Source organism: Dreissena polymorpha, chromosome 12 (genome assembly GCF_020536995.1).
Source record: "Dreissena polymorpha isolate Duluth1 chromosome 12, UMN_Dpol_1.0, whole genome shotgun sequence".
Taxonomy (NCBI): Eukaryota; Metazoa; Mollusca; class Bivalvia; order Myida; family Dreissenidae; genus Dreissena; species Dreissena polymorpha.
Genome location: NC_068366.1, coordinates 32,915,661 through 32,928,616, shown reverse-complemented (window position 1 = coordinate 32,928,616; position 12,956 = coordinate 32,915,661). Strand labels below are relative to the sequence as shown.

The window sequence follows — 12,956 nt, the reverse complement described above, 5'->3', positions numbered from 1 at the left end:
TGGGAAGCCCCGTTTTGGCTTTAAAAACCGCAAGCGAAACAACATCCTTTTTTAAGTCTTGCACTAAGACTCCATGATCACAAGTATAGGTCCCTGCTGTGGCGTATGACACCATAGTGTTATTTAGTATTGGTCGGCACAGTATCTGATCATAAAGAGATAACTGGTTTGTGCTGAACACAGGGCAATAAAACCACAGATCTATCAATAAACAAGATTATTGAGATATCTTTTATTGAACACCGCGATAAAAATGCTCAAACCACGGACTCTAGATTACACGGATAAGAAACATGGCAACATTCTCAGAATCATCACTGCTTTATGTGTAATCACCTAACAATTCGTCTAAAAATAATTTATATATTTGAGTTGAAGACGATGTACTGTTGTATAAGTCTGAATAAACTATCTGTCTGCCTGTCTAAATCTAAGCCGTCATCGTCCCAGTGAAAAAATCTGATTTTGAATAGTTGGACATGATGCCCTGATGTCAAAATACGAAATGACCCGCGTAACACCGACCGTGATTTTCAAGAATCTTTAAAGCGGGTATATACGATTTTTATATGTGCTGAATTGTAAAATATTGATACACATATGTTATAATAACACACAATATGCAAGAAAATGATACATTTAAGACGAATTTTATAAAATACAGCAAATACAAATTAGCGCCCCGAGCCGATTGTGACGAAGATAATTCGTAATTATTTTCCTACAATAACCGATGCATTCGTCTTTTTAGTAAGTGTTCATGTGTCTTATGAATCGATATCGCTGCAGGAATTTCAAATGAACCGTTAAACTAAATTTAGATTCACATCGTACATGCATGATATACATGCTGGTGAATTCGGCTGTACAGCCTTTTTCGATTTCAGAATTAAATATCTGGCTTATTTAGCATTTTTCGACACATGTTCTTCTTAACTTTTATTTTTTAGTTTATATTGAAATATATGTATAATAAGTTTTTTACACATTTTATATTAATCAATAAATATTTGACAAGATCGTATATACCCGCTTTAATAAATTGATAATTTAAGGTAAATAACATTTCATATAATTATGCATAATTCCCTCGTTGATAATTAACAGCAAACGATGAATGTTTTTGACACCCATTTTATTTCAAGTATGCATGCAAAGCCGAATAAAATCGAGAGGATCCGCTATAAAAGCTGTTTCATCATAAATTTATCACCCTTTCTGTGTTATAAACAAGAGCTGAAATCGTTAATTTATTAAGATTTATTTATAATAAGCTTTATTGATATGTTTCGTGAACAAAATACCACAATATATTCCATAAAAAATATAATAATCGTGGCAAAGGAAATTCAATGGCCGGTTTCTAAACAAAAGCATAATCGCCAAGACCGTAGCATCAGTTCAGTGCGTTAGGAACGCGCGCTACTTTCTTCCGCCTTCATTCCTTAATTACTTTCGTTTTTAAACAATTTTTTTCTATCGTATACAGAATTCTATTCTCATAAGCAAGATGTAATTTTTAAAACTGAACTCCAAATATAAACGCTACAAATTGGTATTAAGTACGAACATGTCAACCGTAAATCTAGATTCTAAAACTCCAAAACGGTATAATATTTGCACAAGTTTAAGTTATAACTCGCCGGGCTGTCGAAATCAGAAGAACGCTACAAATTGGTATTAAGTACGAACATGTCAACCGTAAATCTAGATTCTAAAACTCCAATACGGTATGATATTTGCAAAAGTTAAAGTTATAACTCGCCTGGCTGTAGAAATCAGAAGAAAAACTTAATATATGTTTATATATCTGTTTACTGCGTAACGTAAGCTTTCTAATTATATATAATTTGTCAAAATCGGCCTAGAAATGAAACTATAATTCAACAAAAGACGTGAGTGTGTACATCAAAATGTATAACCTCGGCGCTTAGCTGTACGCTAATTGTACAAGATCGATAGCCACAACACGGTAAAACGCGCGGTGGTAAAACATAAAATGTGTATTTCTTGTGTTTATCTCGCTATAAATCCAATAATAACAACGGGAGTATACTAAAACGTATATTTTTTGAAAGAGGAATTAATAAGCAACAAGATAACGTATAAACCAATAAAATCGGATGAATAGTTTTTGCGAAAGATTGAATTTACTACAGTAAGGGTCAAATACTCGAATCATCTCCTATCAATATACACTCCGTGATACAACTGGTAGTTTAAACACACACATATAGGTTTCATTTAATTAAAAAGTACAGAAAGCTAAAAAGTGATGTGGTTTGTTGTACAACAACAATTGGTTTTGTGTAACCTATTCAAAAAATAATTTCGTTCAAGATAATTCAATGTAATTCTATAAACGACAAACACACTTCGTGTGTTGTGTATGTTTATTTTTAAAAATGTACATAAGTGGTTTAAAAGCACAATTTTTACACATTTAAGAGGTAATCGCTCACATTTATGTCTAATTAATGATAATTTTATGCATTAGCAAAGATTTAACGAGAAAAACTGAAGTTTAAGTTGAACTCAATTTGCTACAGGAAAACGACGGTAGCCGTTTAGACGTAAGCGGGGTAGCTTACGTCTAATTATTTGGACTACCAGAATTATAGCAGTGCTTTTCACAGGATTTTTGTTAGGCGCCCGGGGGGCTGATAGGGGTGTCCCCTCCCGACGTTGATTTTTTGTTAAATTTAACGTGTCAATTCACGTTCTGTGGTGCGTTTAAACTCAAAGAAAAACAGCGTCAAAAGACGTCATTTGGTGCGCTATGACTCTTCAAGAAAATCCCCCAGTCATTTTAAAATATATATATTTTTTGTTATACTGTTTAATTGTTTAAAAACTTTCCCGCACTCAGGTAATTATAGTAAAATCCCGACTCGAACGATTTCCCAATACATCCGTTTCAACCCGACTCTATTACTGTATACTTTTCAAGTTTCTATTTGTTACCCGATAATCCCGTTTATTCCATTTTTATAAATCACTTTCTGGTAAATATTTACGATAAAAGCTCTCAATTATTTCTTTAACACAAACTTTGCCATTTTTCTATAGTATCAAATAAATTTTAAGTGACTATTTATAGATTTGATGAAATATTGCCTCTGAACATGCGTCAATCCCCTGGCGTGTTGTGTGCTTGTTAAAACGCTCAATAAACGCACAATACACATGACGCGACGTTGTACATGCTGCATAATTTTCACGCTCTTTTTGATTGAGAAAAATATTTGACACAAAATAAATTTGCACTGCTAATTTGAAGCAAGAATATTTTAAGGTTGCGCTAACATTTTTACATTCGGAAGTGTGTTTCGGATTAATTTAATTATTCCCATTTGAGATTTCAACAAATATTAACAGTTGCGTTATGAATTCAACGATAATTTGTTTAAACACTTACAAGTCGAATAAATGTTTTGACAGAATTATGCATGAAATTCACGTTGTCCACGAGGATTACGGCCGGTTGCCATCATCAGTCTTCTAAGTATCAATTATCGGACGAAACATTTACAAGTGTGCATAATTAATTCAGCTAATTTATTTAAGCGCATTACGTGTCGAATAAATGTCAGAAAAACCAGGTGAATCAGTTCTAAATGGACATGATGAAATATACATGTACTGGAATAAAATTGTTATCGCATAATTGTAACCGGGTGTTATTTGCACAACTTACTTGCTATAAGAAATTAATTGTTTACCACTTGCAATTAATATCTCGTATTAATAATGAGTCATAGGTAACACTTGTGTACAGTGAAAAGGTGTGATGATGATGCCCGAAAACGTCTTTAATGTACTGTACTGTACTATTTACCAGTTTTATATTATGTAAATGGTTTAACTTCTTGCTAATCAAGATGTGATAAACTCTTACTTTGTGCACCATGTCAATAAAAAATAATGGTCGATAGTTAGCCCCGCCCTCATAAGCATTCGCGTAACCGATTGGACGATGAACATAACAGTTTGACGACTGGAAAGTTACCTTATACAGTCTTGTCAGCATTTAAATGACTGTGTAATGTGGCTAGAATAATCGATACGCGCCTCTTATCAGTGGATTATCCATTACCCCATGTGGTGTTTATGGCGATTACTTGTGAAAGTAGGTACCGAGTGCTCTTTTAAAACAGGGAATATTGATACACTGATAGAGAAACCTTGATTTTGTTTGACAATCTTCACTTTCTTTTACTGAAAAATACACTGATTGGAAAATTTCAAGTGCCCCGGGGACTCTGATTTCGAAATTCAAGCGCCCCGGCGAGGGATCGTTAAATGGCCTGTGGAAAGCCCTGAATAGAATCTGCCGAAATGTTACAACTTACAATTTAAATAAACAGGCCTTTTCATATGAATTGCATTTTTTCCCCCAAAATGGTCAGGAAAAGGCCTTATGTATCTATATTGAGTCAATATTTGTTTATTAAAACATTCCAATTTGGTCCATTTTATTGATAACAAATGCTCAATTTTGCCATTTTATCAATTAAAAAATCCCAATTAGACTCAAAATGGCTAGGAAAACTGAGACTGTGCATGAAGGCTGAACTGTCTGAAACTAATGTTGAAAAAATCATTGATATATATATTTAAGAAAAAGGACCAGGGCTATAGATAACTATTGGGATATATTGGGTAATTCACCCCCTGTTTTTGACAACAATAGGGTTTTTGTAATTTCAATAGAGTTTTAGCAAAAAATTTCACCCCCCACTTTTGAGCTTAATTGGGTTTTTCAACCCTGTTTTTTTTAACTTTATTGGGTAATTTAGGGAATGACATATATAATATAATAAAAATCTTCTAAGGTTACTATATTATTTTTACAAATGGAATTCAAAAAGGTACCTGTACATAACAACACACAATTACTGAATTTCTGATCAAAGTTCATTTATTTTTTTGTGTTGAATAAGACAGAGTTCGTAAAAATCGCTGCACACTTGATGAAGTTATGGCTGTTCAAAGCGATGCACCCGTTTTTGGGTCATTTTGAGTTGAATACCTTGAAAGTGAAAGTAGAAATCGGACAGGTCTACAAATAATTACAATAAAACACCAAAGATTGATAACCGCTGGAAAGACTGCCTTCTTTTCTTCATAGGATGGTATATAAACTATCCGGTACATTTTTGTACGAAAAATAACCAGTCTAAAAAATACGACCGTTGTTCGTAAGAATTGCGTTTCGTGACACGAGGTTTTTTTATGGGAATTACGTAATTTAATTTGTATTTGCATTTTTGTACGCTTTATTTTGAATTTAATTACATTTTTGGGTTATCAGGGGTGGCGAAATCTCAAAAAACTATACTTGTCCACGGACAACCATTTAGGAAATTTAACTTGTCTGTTGCTGAACTACACTTGTCCGTTAATGTTTATATAAATTATAAACGCATTTATTGTTATACATACATGTGTACCATTATAACAGACCCTACGGTGTACACCTCCACGATAAAATCGTGGCCAGTTACTTAAAAAACTGATGATGGCATCGGTGAAATCATTGTTGAAATTGTGCATTTGTGTATTATCAAAACATTTTTTTATCACTTTAAGCGTTTTAACAAAGACTCGTGGATTTAATTACACACAACTGTATACATTTTGTTTTCTTCTCAAATTAGCATAAGTAAATGTGTAATCCGACAAACATTTCCGAATTTTAATGACAGCCATTGCCATATGCAACGTAACTATCCAGCTATGCTCGAATTTATATGAAGCAAAGCATGCGGAACAATGATGCTAGAATTTAGCGAACATTTGGTATTAATGCATTTTAAAATTTAATACGAACATTCAATATTTAGATACGGAATGAACGAGCAAACCAGCCTGTACACTGTCTAACAGTCTGGCCGAATGTTAAAAATGCGGCATGCTCCCGGTCTCTTATAAAATAAGGGAGATCACTGCGCAGGAAAGTGCCTGTATTTTAGTTTGATTGCTCCGCAAATAGCACTGACAATGTAATTGCGTGTCAACATCCAGTTTTGTAAAACTTAATTACGGCTTTAATACAATGTTTTTTTTTGTATTCGTCAACCCGACTGGTTGTCCACGGACAACTTAATTGAAAAAAATCAGTTGCCCAGACAAGCCAATGTACGACTCGGGCAACTCGGACATTTGATTTCGCCACCCCTGGTTATTTTAATTGCATAATAACGCAAATACGCTTGTTGTCCCCTACTGGTTTCACCGGAGGGGACTTATGGTTTGGGCTCTGTCAGTCTGTCTGTCTGTCAGTCTGTCTGTCCGTCACACTTTTCTGGATCCTGCGATAACTTTAAAAGTTCTTAATATTTTTTCATGAAACTTGCAACATGGATAGATGGCAATATGGACATTATGCACATCATTTCATTTTGTTCCTACGTCAAAAATTGTGGTTGCTATGGCAACCCCCCCAAAAAAAATCTGAAAATGGTGGAATTTCGAACAATGGTGGAGCCGGTAGGGGACCATATTGCTTGACAATAGCCTTGTTATCTATAGCCCTGAAGGACAGAGAAATTCAGCTATGAATATTACATTCATACATACATGTGTTTTCATATAATAAATATCATAACATATAAAAGACTGAATTTTTAATTTTCCCCTTTTCCTTAAAAAATGACGCGTTTTTCCCCTTTGGACGGGCCCCGCCACCATTCCCCTATTTGTGAAAAAAAACACTGATACGTTTGGTAGAATTAAGTGGAATTTGTATACACTCTGACATTGGGCTTGAACAGTGTTGGGATAGTATAATAATGTAACTTTTGTGAGTTCCGAGATGACAAACGTGTACAAGGCTTCAGGTTTATTCACGATTTATGTCCCAACAACAAGATATGAAGTTACATGTAACAGTGCTGAAATTAACAAATAACACATTTCACTAATAGTACACATACATACGTATCTAAACACATATCCATGTAGTCATATAGTGTATTATTTATATAATAACACATACTTAAAACAGGGGTCTTGCTAGTGGGTGATTGGCTCGCCATGGGAATATTTATGTCGCTAATTAATTTCATGAAGGCAACATAACTTCTCCACCTTTTAATTATTTGCTTGTGCCACACATTGACCATTAAAATCAATTTGATGTGGAGAATTGGACACAGGAGAATTCTCAGCCAGAAGTTGCCCCATTTACAGGTCATGCAAAGTTGAACATTCAAATGCACAGGCGGGAGCTATTAGAGTTCTTAAAATTGTTCATAGGTGAGGCCTTGATTAATTGCCTTGTGCTGGCTACCAGTAACTATACTTCAGCAAAGTTAAATGGCCCATTAAAACAATACAAAGGAATGATCAAATGGGAAGAGTTAACCTAGCACTGGCAATAAATATAGGGCTCATTCACAGGTAAGATTTGGAATCTGTGCTGTAAAATGAGATTTTAAATGAATTTTTATTTTTAAAAATTGTAGCACAATATAAATTCGATTTAATCTTGATTTTCTTAAAATTTACAAGGAAGTAAGAAGATTATGAATATTACTGGTTTTGTTAAAATTGAAGTTTTATTTGATACACCTGTACAGGAAAAATAAAATAAAAAGTACCAGAATAATTTACAATCAATTACAAATAAGAAAAATGTAGGTTTTATACACTTGACATCTCTTATTATTAATGAAATGCAGCCTTTTGAATTCCATCACCCATTTCAGCCTCTATTATTGAAATAGCTCATCAGTTATCACATAAATAGCATGTTAAGTGTTAAATATATTACTTAAAGTCAGTTAAATACATCAATAACAAAAATAAACACTTAAGTGTGTGTTTGTATTTGTAAATGTTGTCCCCCAAAGTGTGAAATATGAGTTGTTTCTGATAAATGATAATTGGCACGGTTTAATGAGGGGTATAAGACAAGTAAAGAGTTGATTGAAAGCTGAATGGAAATACTTCTCCTTTAATTTGCCGAAAATACATGTAAAATGAAGACCTATGACGCAACTGTACAGAAGTGACATCTCCGGAAATTTTCAGCTAAGCTTGACTCCAGGATGCAAAAGTACCATTTCTCCCTGAAAAGCTGCCACTTCTCCCTATTTTGGTCTTTGGAAGAAGTGACTTCTCCCTTAATTTTGAACCTACCTAGACCCCTGCTTAAAACAACTTATATTATGAACACAAAACTGTGACTCCCTAAACATTATCGACCATGTATTAACAATTAATACAAAAATACAGTATTCTCAGTTTTGAACTCACTAGCATAGGCTGCTAACACTCTCCAACCGTTCAGGTGGTCAAGGTTGATATAGGGCGGGTTTTAAGGCAACTGTAATAAAAGGTTACATTCATAATGTGTGGAACATGCAAGTTTGCGATTGCCAGCTAACAGAAATAATGCATGAGGTACGCGACAAATAGATCTCCATAGACATCAAACTAAATCGACAAATTCAATCGAATATACCTTTGTCACGACTCGAACAATATTGCTTAATAGAAACAAGTCAATAAAGAATCAATACAAACATTCGAAGACTCTTTATTTACATGTTAAACTTTGGATTTCTTAAAATTTGTTTTGTTTTGTTAAATATCTTGAATTACACATTGACGAGATGACGGAAGCGGAAGAGCAAAACCACATCCGAAAGTTCATCTTAATACCCAAAAGTAACAAAACTGCCAAAAGCTGCTTATTTGCAAAAAATGGCGAAAAGCATATGGGGGGTAACAATAATTAAAGGGGCCTTTTCACAGAGCATGTATTGATATTTGTCATTTTATGCTTTATATTGATAAATGTAAACATTGGATCTAAAAGGCTCGAGTAAAAAATCTAGAATAAAATTTAAAAAAAAGAAAAAAAGTAACCCTCAACAGGACTCGAACCACTGACCCCTGGAGTCCTGGAGTAAAAAGTCTCCCACTTAGACCACTCGGCCATCCCTGCTCATACAATGATGGATGTATTTTATACTTTATATAAGAAATCCTCGTAGTTTCATAAAAAATAACGACAAAAACAGAACTCTCCAAATTATTTAATCGTTTTGCGTTGCAACGCTTGATAATTTTCAGGTTTTTAAATTGTCAAAAGATGCATATTATGGCTATTTTAGAGCATGGTAGCATTAGAGCATATTTCCTCACAAATATCATAACTAAAACGAAAATTTGCGAATCTGAGACAATTTTTTTTTAATTTTGTCAATTTACCAAAACGTGAAAAGGCCCCTTTAATATAGTGTGTTTTGCCTAAAAATGCCCAAAACCATAATAAAATAATAATAATAGTTACCATTTGGTTTTGATTTTGGGAATTTTTGGTCAAAACACACTGATATTTGTTTGTGTTTAAAATATGTAAATTTTAAGGCTTTATGAGAGATTTGAGTCTGTTTCCTGCGGTAAACTACTAGCAGAACACTTCTTGTTATTTGCCGTTTGTTTCAGACTCATCATGGACCCTGACAGTATTTTCTGGGCAATATTTGTCTTCATGTGGCTGGTGTACCTGTGGGAGACGTACCTTTCATATAGACAAGTGAGTTTGATATGTCCTGTGTTATGCGAAAATCGGCCTTAAGACGTATCCAAACAGTGTAGCTCAAGACGTGCCTCTGCATTTTTGAACTCTGATAAGAAGTTATGTTTATGCCCCTGGATCGAATGATCGGGGGTATATTGTTTTTGGCCTGTTTGTCTGTTATTCTGTCATTCTGTCCTAAAACTTTAACCTTGGTCATAACTTTTGCCATATTGAACATAGCAACTTGATATTTGGCATGCATGTGTATCTCATGGAGCTGCACATTTTGAGTGGTGAAAGGATGAGGTCAAAGGTCAAATATATGGCTTCAAAGCAGTGCAGTAGGGGGTATTGTGTTTCTGACAAACACATCTCTTGTTTGCTAATGAGACCAGGAAACCCTGCATGACTTTGTATCAGAAAGGGTAACTTCTTACTAGACTGCGCAAATGCACATATAGAATGACGCACATTTTTATGCTCATATAGTCACCGCTTTGTCTGTCCGTCCATGTGTCCGTCCATGCACAATTTTTGTCTGGGCTATTTCTCAGCAACTAATGACCGGAATTCAATGAATCTTTATGGGAAGCTTCACTACCAAGAGGAGATGTGCATATTATCAGCAGGTTCTGGTCGGATGATTTTTCACAAAGTTATGGCCCTTTGAAATTTTCCATTAACTGTACATATAGTGCAATTCTTGTCCGGGCTATTTCTCAGCAACTAATAAACGGAATTCAATGAAACTTTATGAGAAGCTATACTACCAAGAGAAGATGTGCATATTATCAGAGTGTTCTGGTCGGATGATTTTTCACAGAGTTATGGCCCTTTGAAATTTTCCATTAACTGTACATATAGTGCAATTCTTGTCCGGGCTATTTCTCAGCAGCTAATGACCGGAATTCAATGAAACTTTATGCATAGTATCAGCGGGTTCTTGTCGGATGATTTTTTACAGAGTTATGGCCCTTTGAAATTTTCTATAAACAAATTCTTGTCCCCCCAACTACTGTGCCCTCAAGACGTTTCCTTTTATCTGAATATATAGTGCAATATTGTGACAAAAAAAAACTTTTGGGGAGCATCACCGGTCTCCGACGGTTTCTTGTTGCATTAAGCAGCTCATATGTTATATAAGCAAAAGTTACAGTTTTGTTTTTAAAATTTTAAGAGTGAGATACATGCTAGAAAACATGAACCAAAAATTGCATTTGCTATTTGTTTTGTGAAGCCATATCAAATAGAAACCTAACTTGTTATCCCCACGTTTCTCAGAGAAAAAGTGGGGATATTGTATTGATGTGCGTCTGTCCGTCCTGGCCACTTGCTCCTCCTACACTTTTAGCACTAGAACCTTGAAACTAACATACATGGCAGCTATGAGCATATGTGCGACGGTGACAGTGACGGAATTTTGATCTGACCCCTGGGTCAAAAGTTATGGGGGTTGGGGCGGGCCGGGTCAGAGATTTTCACTCATTTTTTATGTTATTTTACATTAACTTCTTCATTTCTGCACCGATTTACTTCAAATTGATACTGAGCCTCTCTTATGACAATAAGGTCAATCTCAACTATGCATGGCCCCATAACCAACCCTGGGGCGCCCCGGCCACATAGGCCACGCCCACCCAAAATTGCCTTTTACTATAATTTCTTCATTTCTACACCGATTCACTTCAAATTGATACTGAACCTCTCTTATGACAATACGGTCAATCTCAGCTATGCATGGCCCCATCACCAACCCTAGGGCACCCCGCCCACATAGGCCACGCCCACCCAAAATTGCCTTTTACTATAATTTCTTCATTTCTACATCGATTCACTTCAAATTGATACTGAACCTCTCTTATGACAATACGGTCAATCTCAGCTATGCATGGCCCCATTACCAACCCTGGGGCGCCCCGCCCACAAAGACCATGCCCATAAAGGCCACGCCCACCCAAAATTGCCTTTTACTATAATTTCTTCATTTCTGCACCGATTCACTTCAAATTGATACAGAACCTCTCTTATGACAACACAGTTAATCTCAACTATGCATGGCTCCATTTCCAACCCTGGTGCGCCCCGCCCACATAGGCCACGCCCACCCAAAATTGCCCTTTACTATAATTTCTTCATTTCTACACCGATTCACTTCAAATTGATACTGAACCTCTCTTATGACAATACGGTCAATCTCAGCTATGCATGGCCCCATTACCAACCCTAGGGCACCCGGCCACATAGGCCACGCCCACCCAAAATTGCCTTTTACTATAATTTCTTCATTTCTACATCGATTCACTTCAAATTGATACTGAACCTCTCTTATGACAATACGGTCAATCTCAGCTATGCATGGCACCATTACCAACCCTGGGGCGCCCCGCCCACAAAGACCATGCCCATATAGGCCACGCCCACCCAAAATTGCCTTTTACTATAATTTCTTCATTTCTGCACCGATTCACTTCAAATTGATACAGAACCTCTCTTATGACAACACAGTTAATCTCAACTATGCATGGCTCCATTTTCAACCCTGGTGCGCCCCGCCCACATAGGCCACGCCTACCCAAAATTGCCTTTTACTATAATTTCTTCATTTCTACACCGATTCACTTCAAATTGATACTGAACCTCTTTAATGACAATACGGTCAATCTCAACTATGCATGGCGCCATTACCAATTACCAACCCTAGGGCACCCCGCCCACATAGGCCACGCACACCCAAAATTGCCTTTTACTATAATTTCTTCATTTTTACACCGATTTACTTCAAATTGATACTGAACATGTCTTAAGACAATACGGTCAATCTCAACTATGTAAGGCCCCATTACCAACCCTGGGGCGCCCCGCCCATAATAGGTCACACCCACCCAAAATTGTCTTTTACTATAATTTCTTCATTTCTACACAGATTCACTTCTCATTGATACTGAACTTCTCTTATGACAATACGGTCAATCTCAACTATGTATGGCCCCATTATCAACCCTGGGGCGCCCCGCCCATAATAGGCCACACCCACATAGGCCACGCCCATCCAAAATTGCCTTTTACTATAATTTCTTCATTTCTACACCGATTTACTTCAAATTGATACTGAACCTCTCTTATGACAATACAGTTAATCTCAACTATGCATGGCCCCATTACCAACCCTGGGGCGCCCCGCCCACATAGGCCACGCCCACCCAAAATTGCCTTTTACTATAATATCTTCATTTCTACACCGATTCACTTCAAATTGATACTGCACCTCTTTTATGACAATACAGTCAATCTCAACTATGCATGGCGCCATTACCAACCCTGGGACACCCCGCCCACATAGGCCACGCCCTCCCATAATTGCCTTTTACTATAATTTCTTCATTTCTACACCGCTTTACTTCAAATTGATACTGAATATCTC

General features: G+C 36.0%; 1 protein-coding gene across 7 annotated transcripts in view; it reads left to right on the top strand.

Moving 5' to 3' along the window:
• LOC127854288 (CAAX prenyl protease 1 homolog) overlaps positions 1 to 12,956 on the top strand; it is a 106,736-nt gene that overhangs the window by 71,115 nt on the left and 22,665 nt on the right. For 3 of the 7 annotated variants that reach the window (XM_052389368.1, XM_052389370.1, XM_052389365.1), the window contains exon 2: positions 9,460 to 9,550. The exons of 1 other annotated variant lie outside the window; for it this stretch is intronic. In XM_052389368.1, the coding sequence (XP_052245328.1) occupies positions 9,467 to 9,550 (84 nt within the window). In that variant the 5' untranslated portion in view covers positions 9,460 to 9,466. Of the gene's footprint in view, positions 1 to 745; positions 866 to 7,339; positions 7,405 to 9,459; positions 9,551 to 12,956 lie in introns of those variants that run through there. 3 more of the 7 variants (XM_052389367.1, XM_052389369.1, XM_052389364.1) reach the window with 3 other exon arrangements.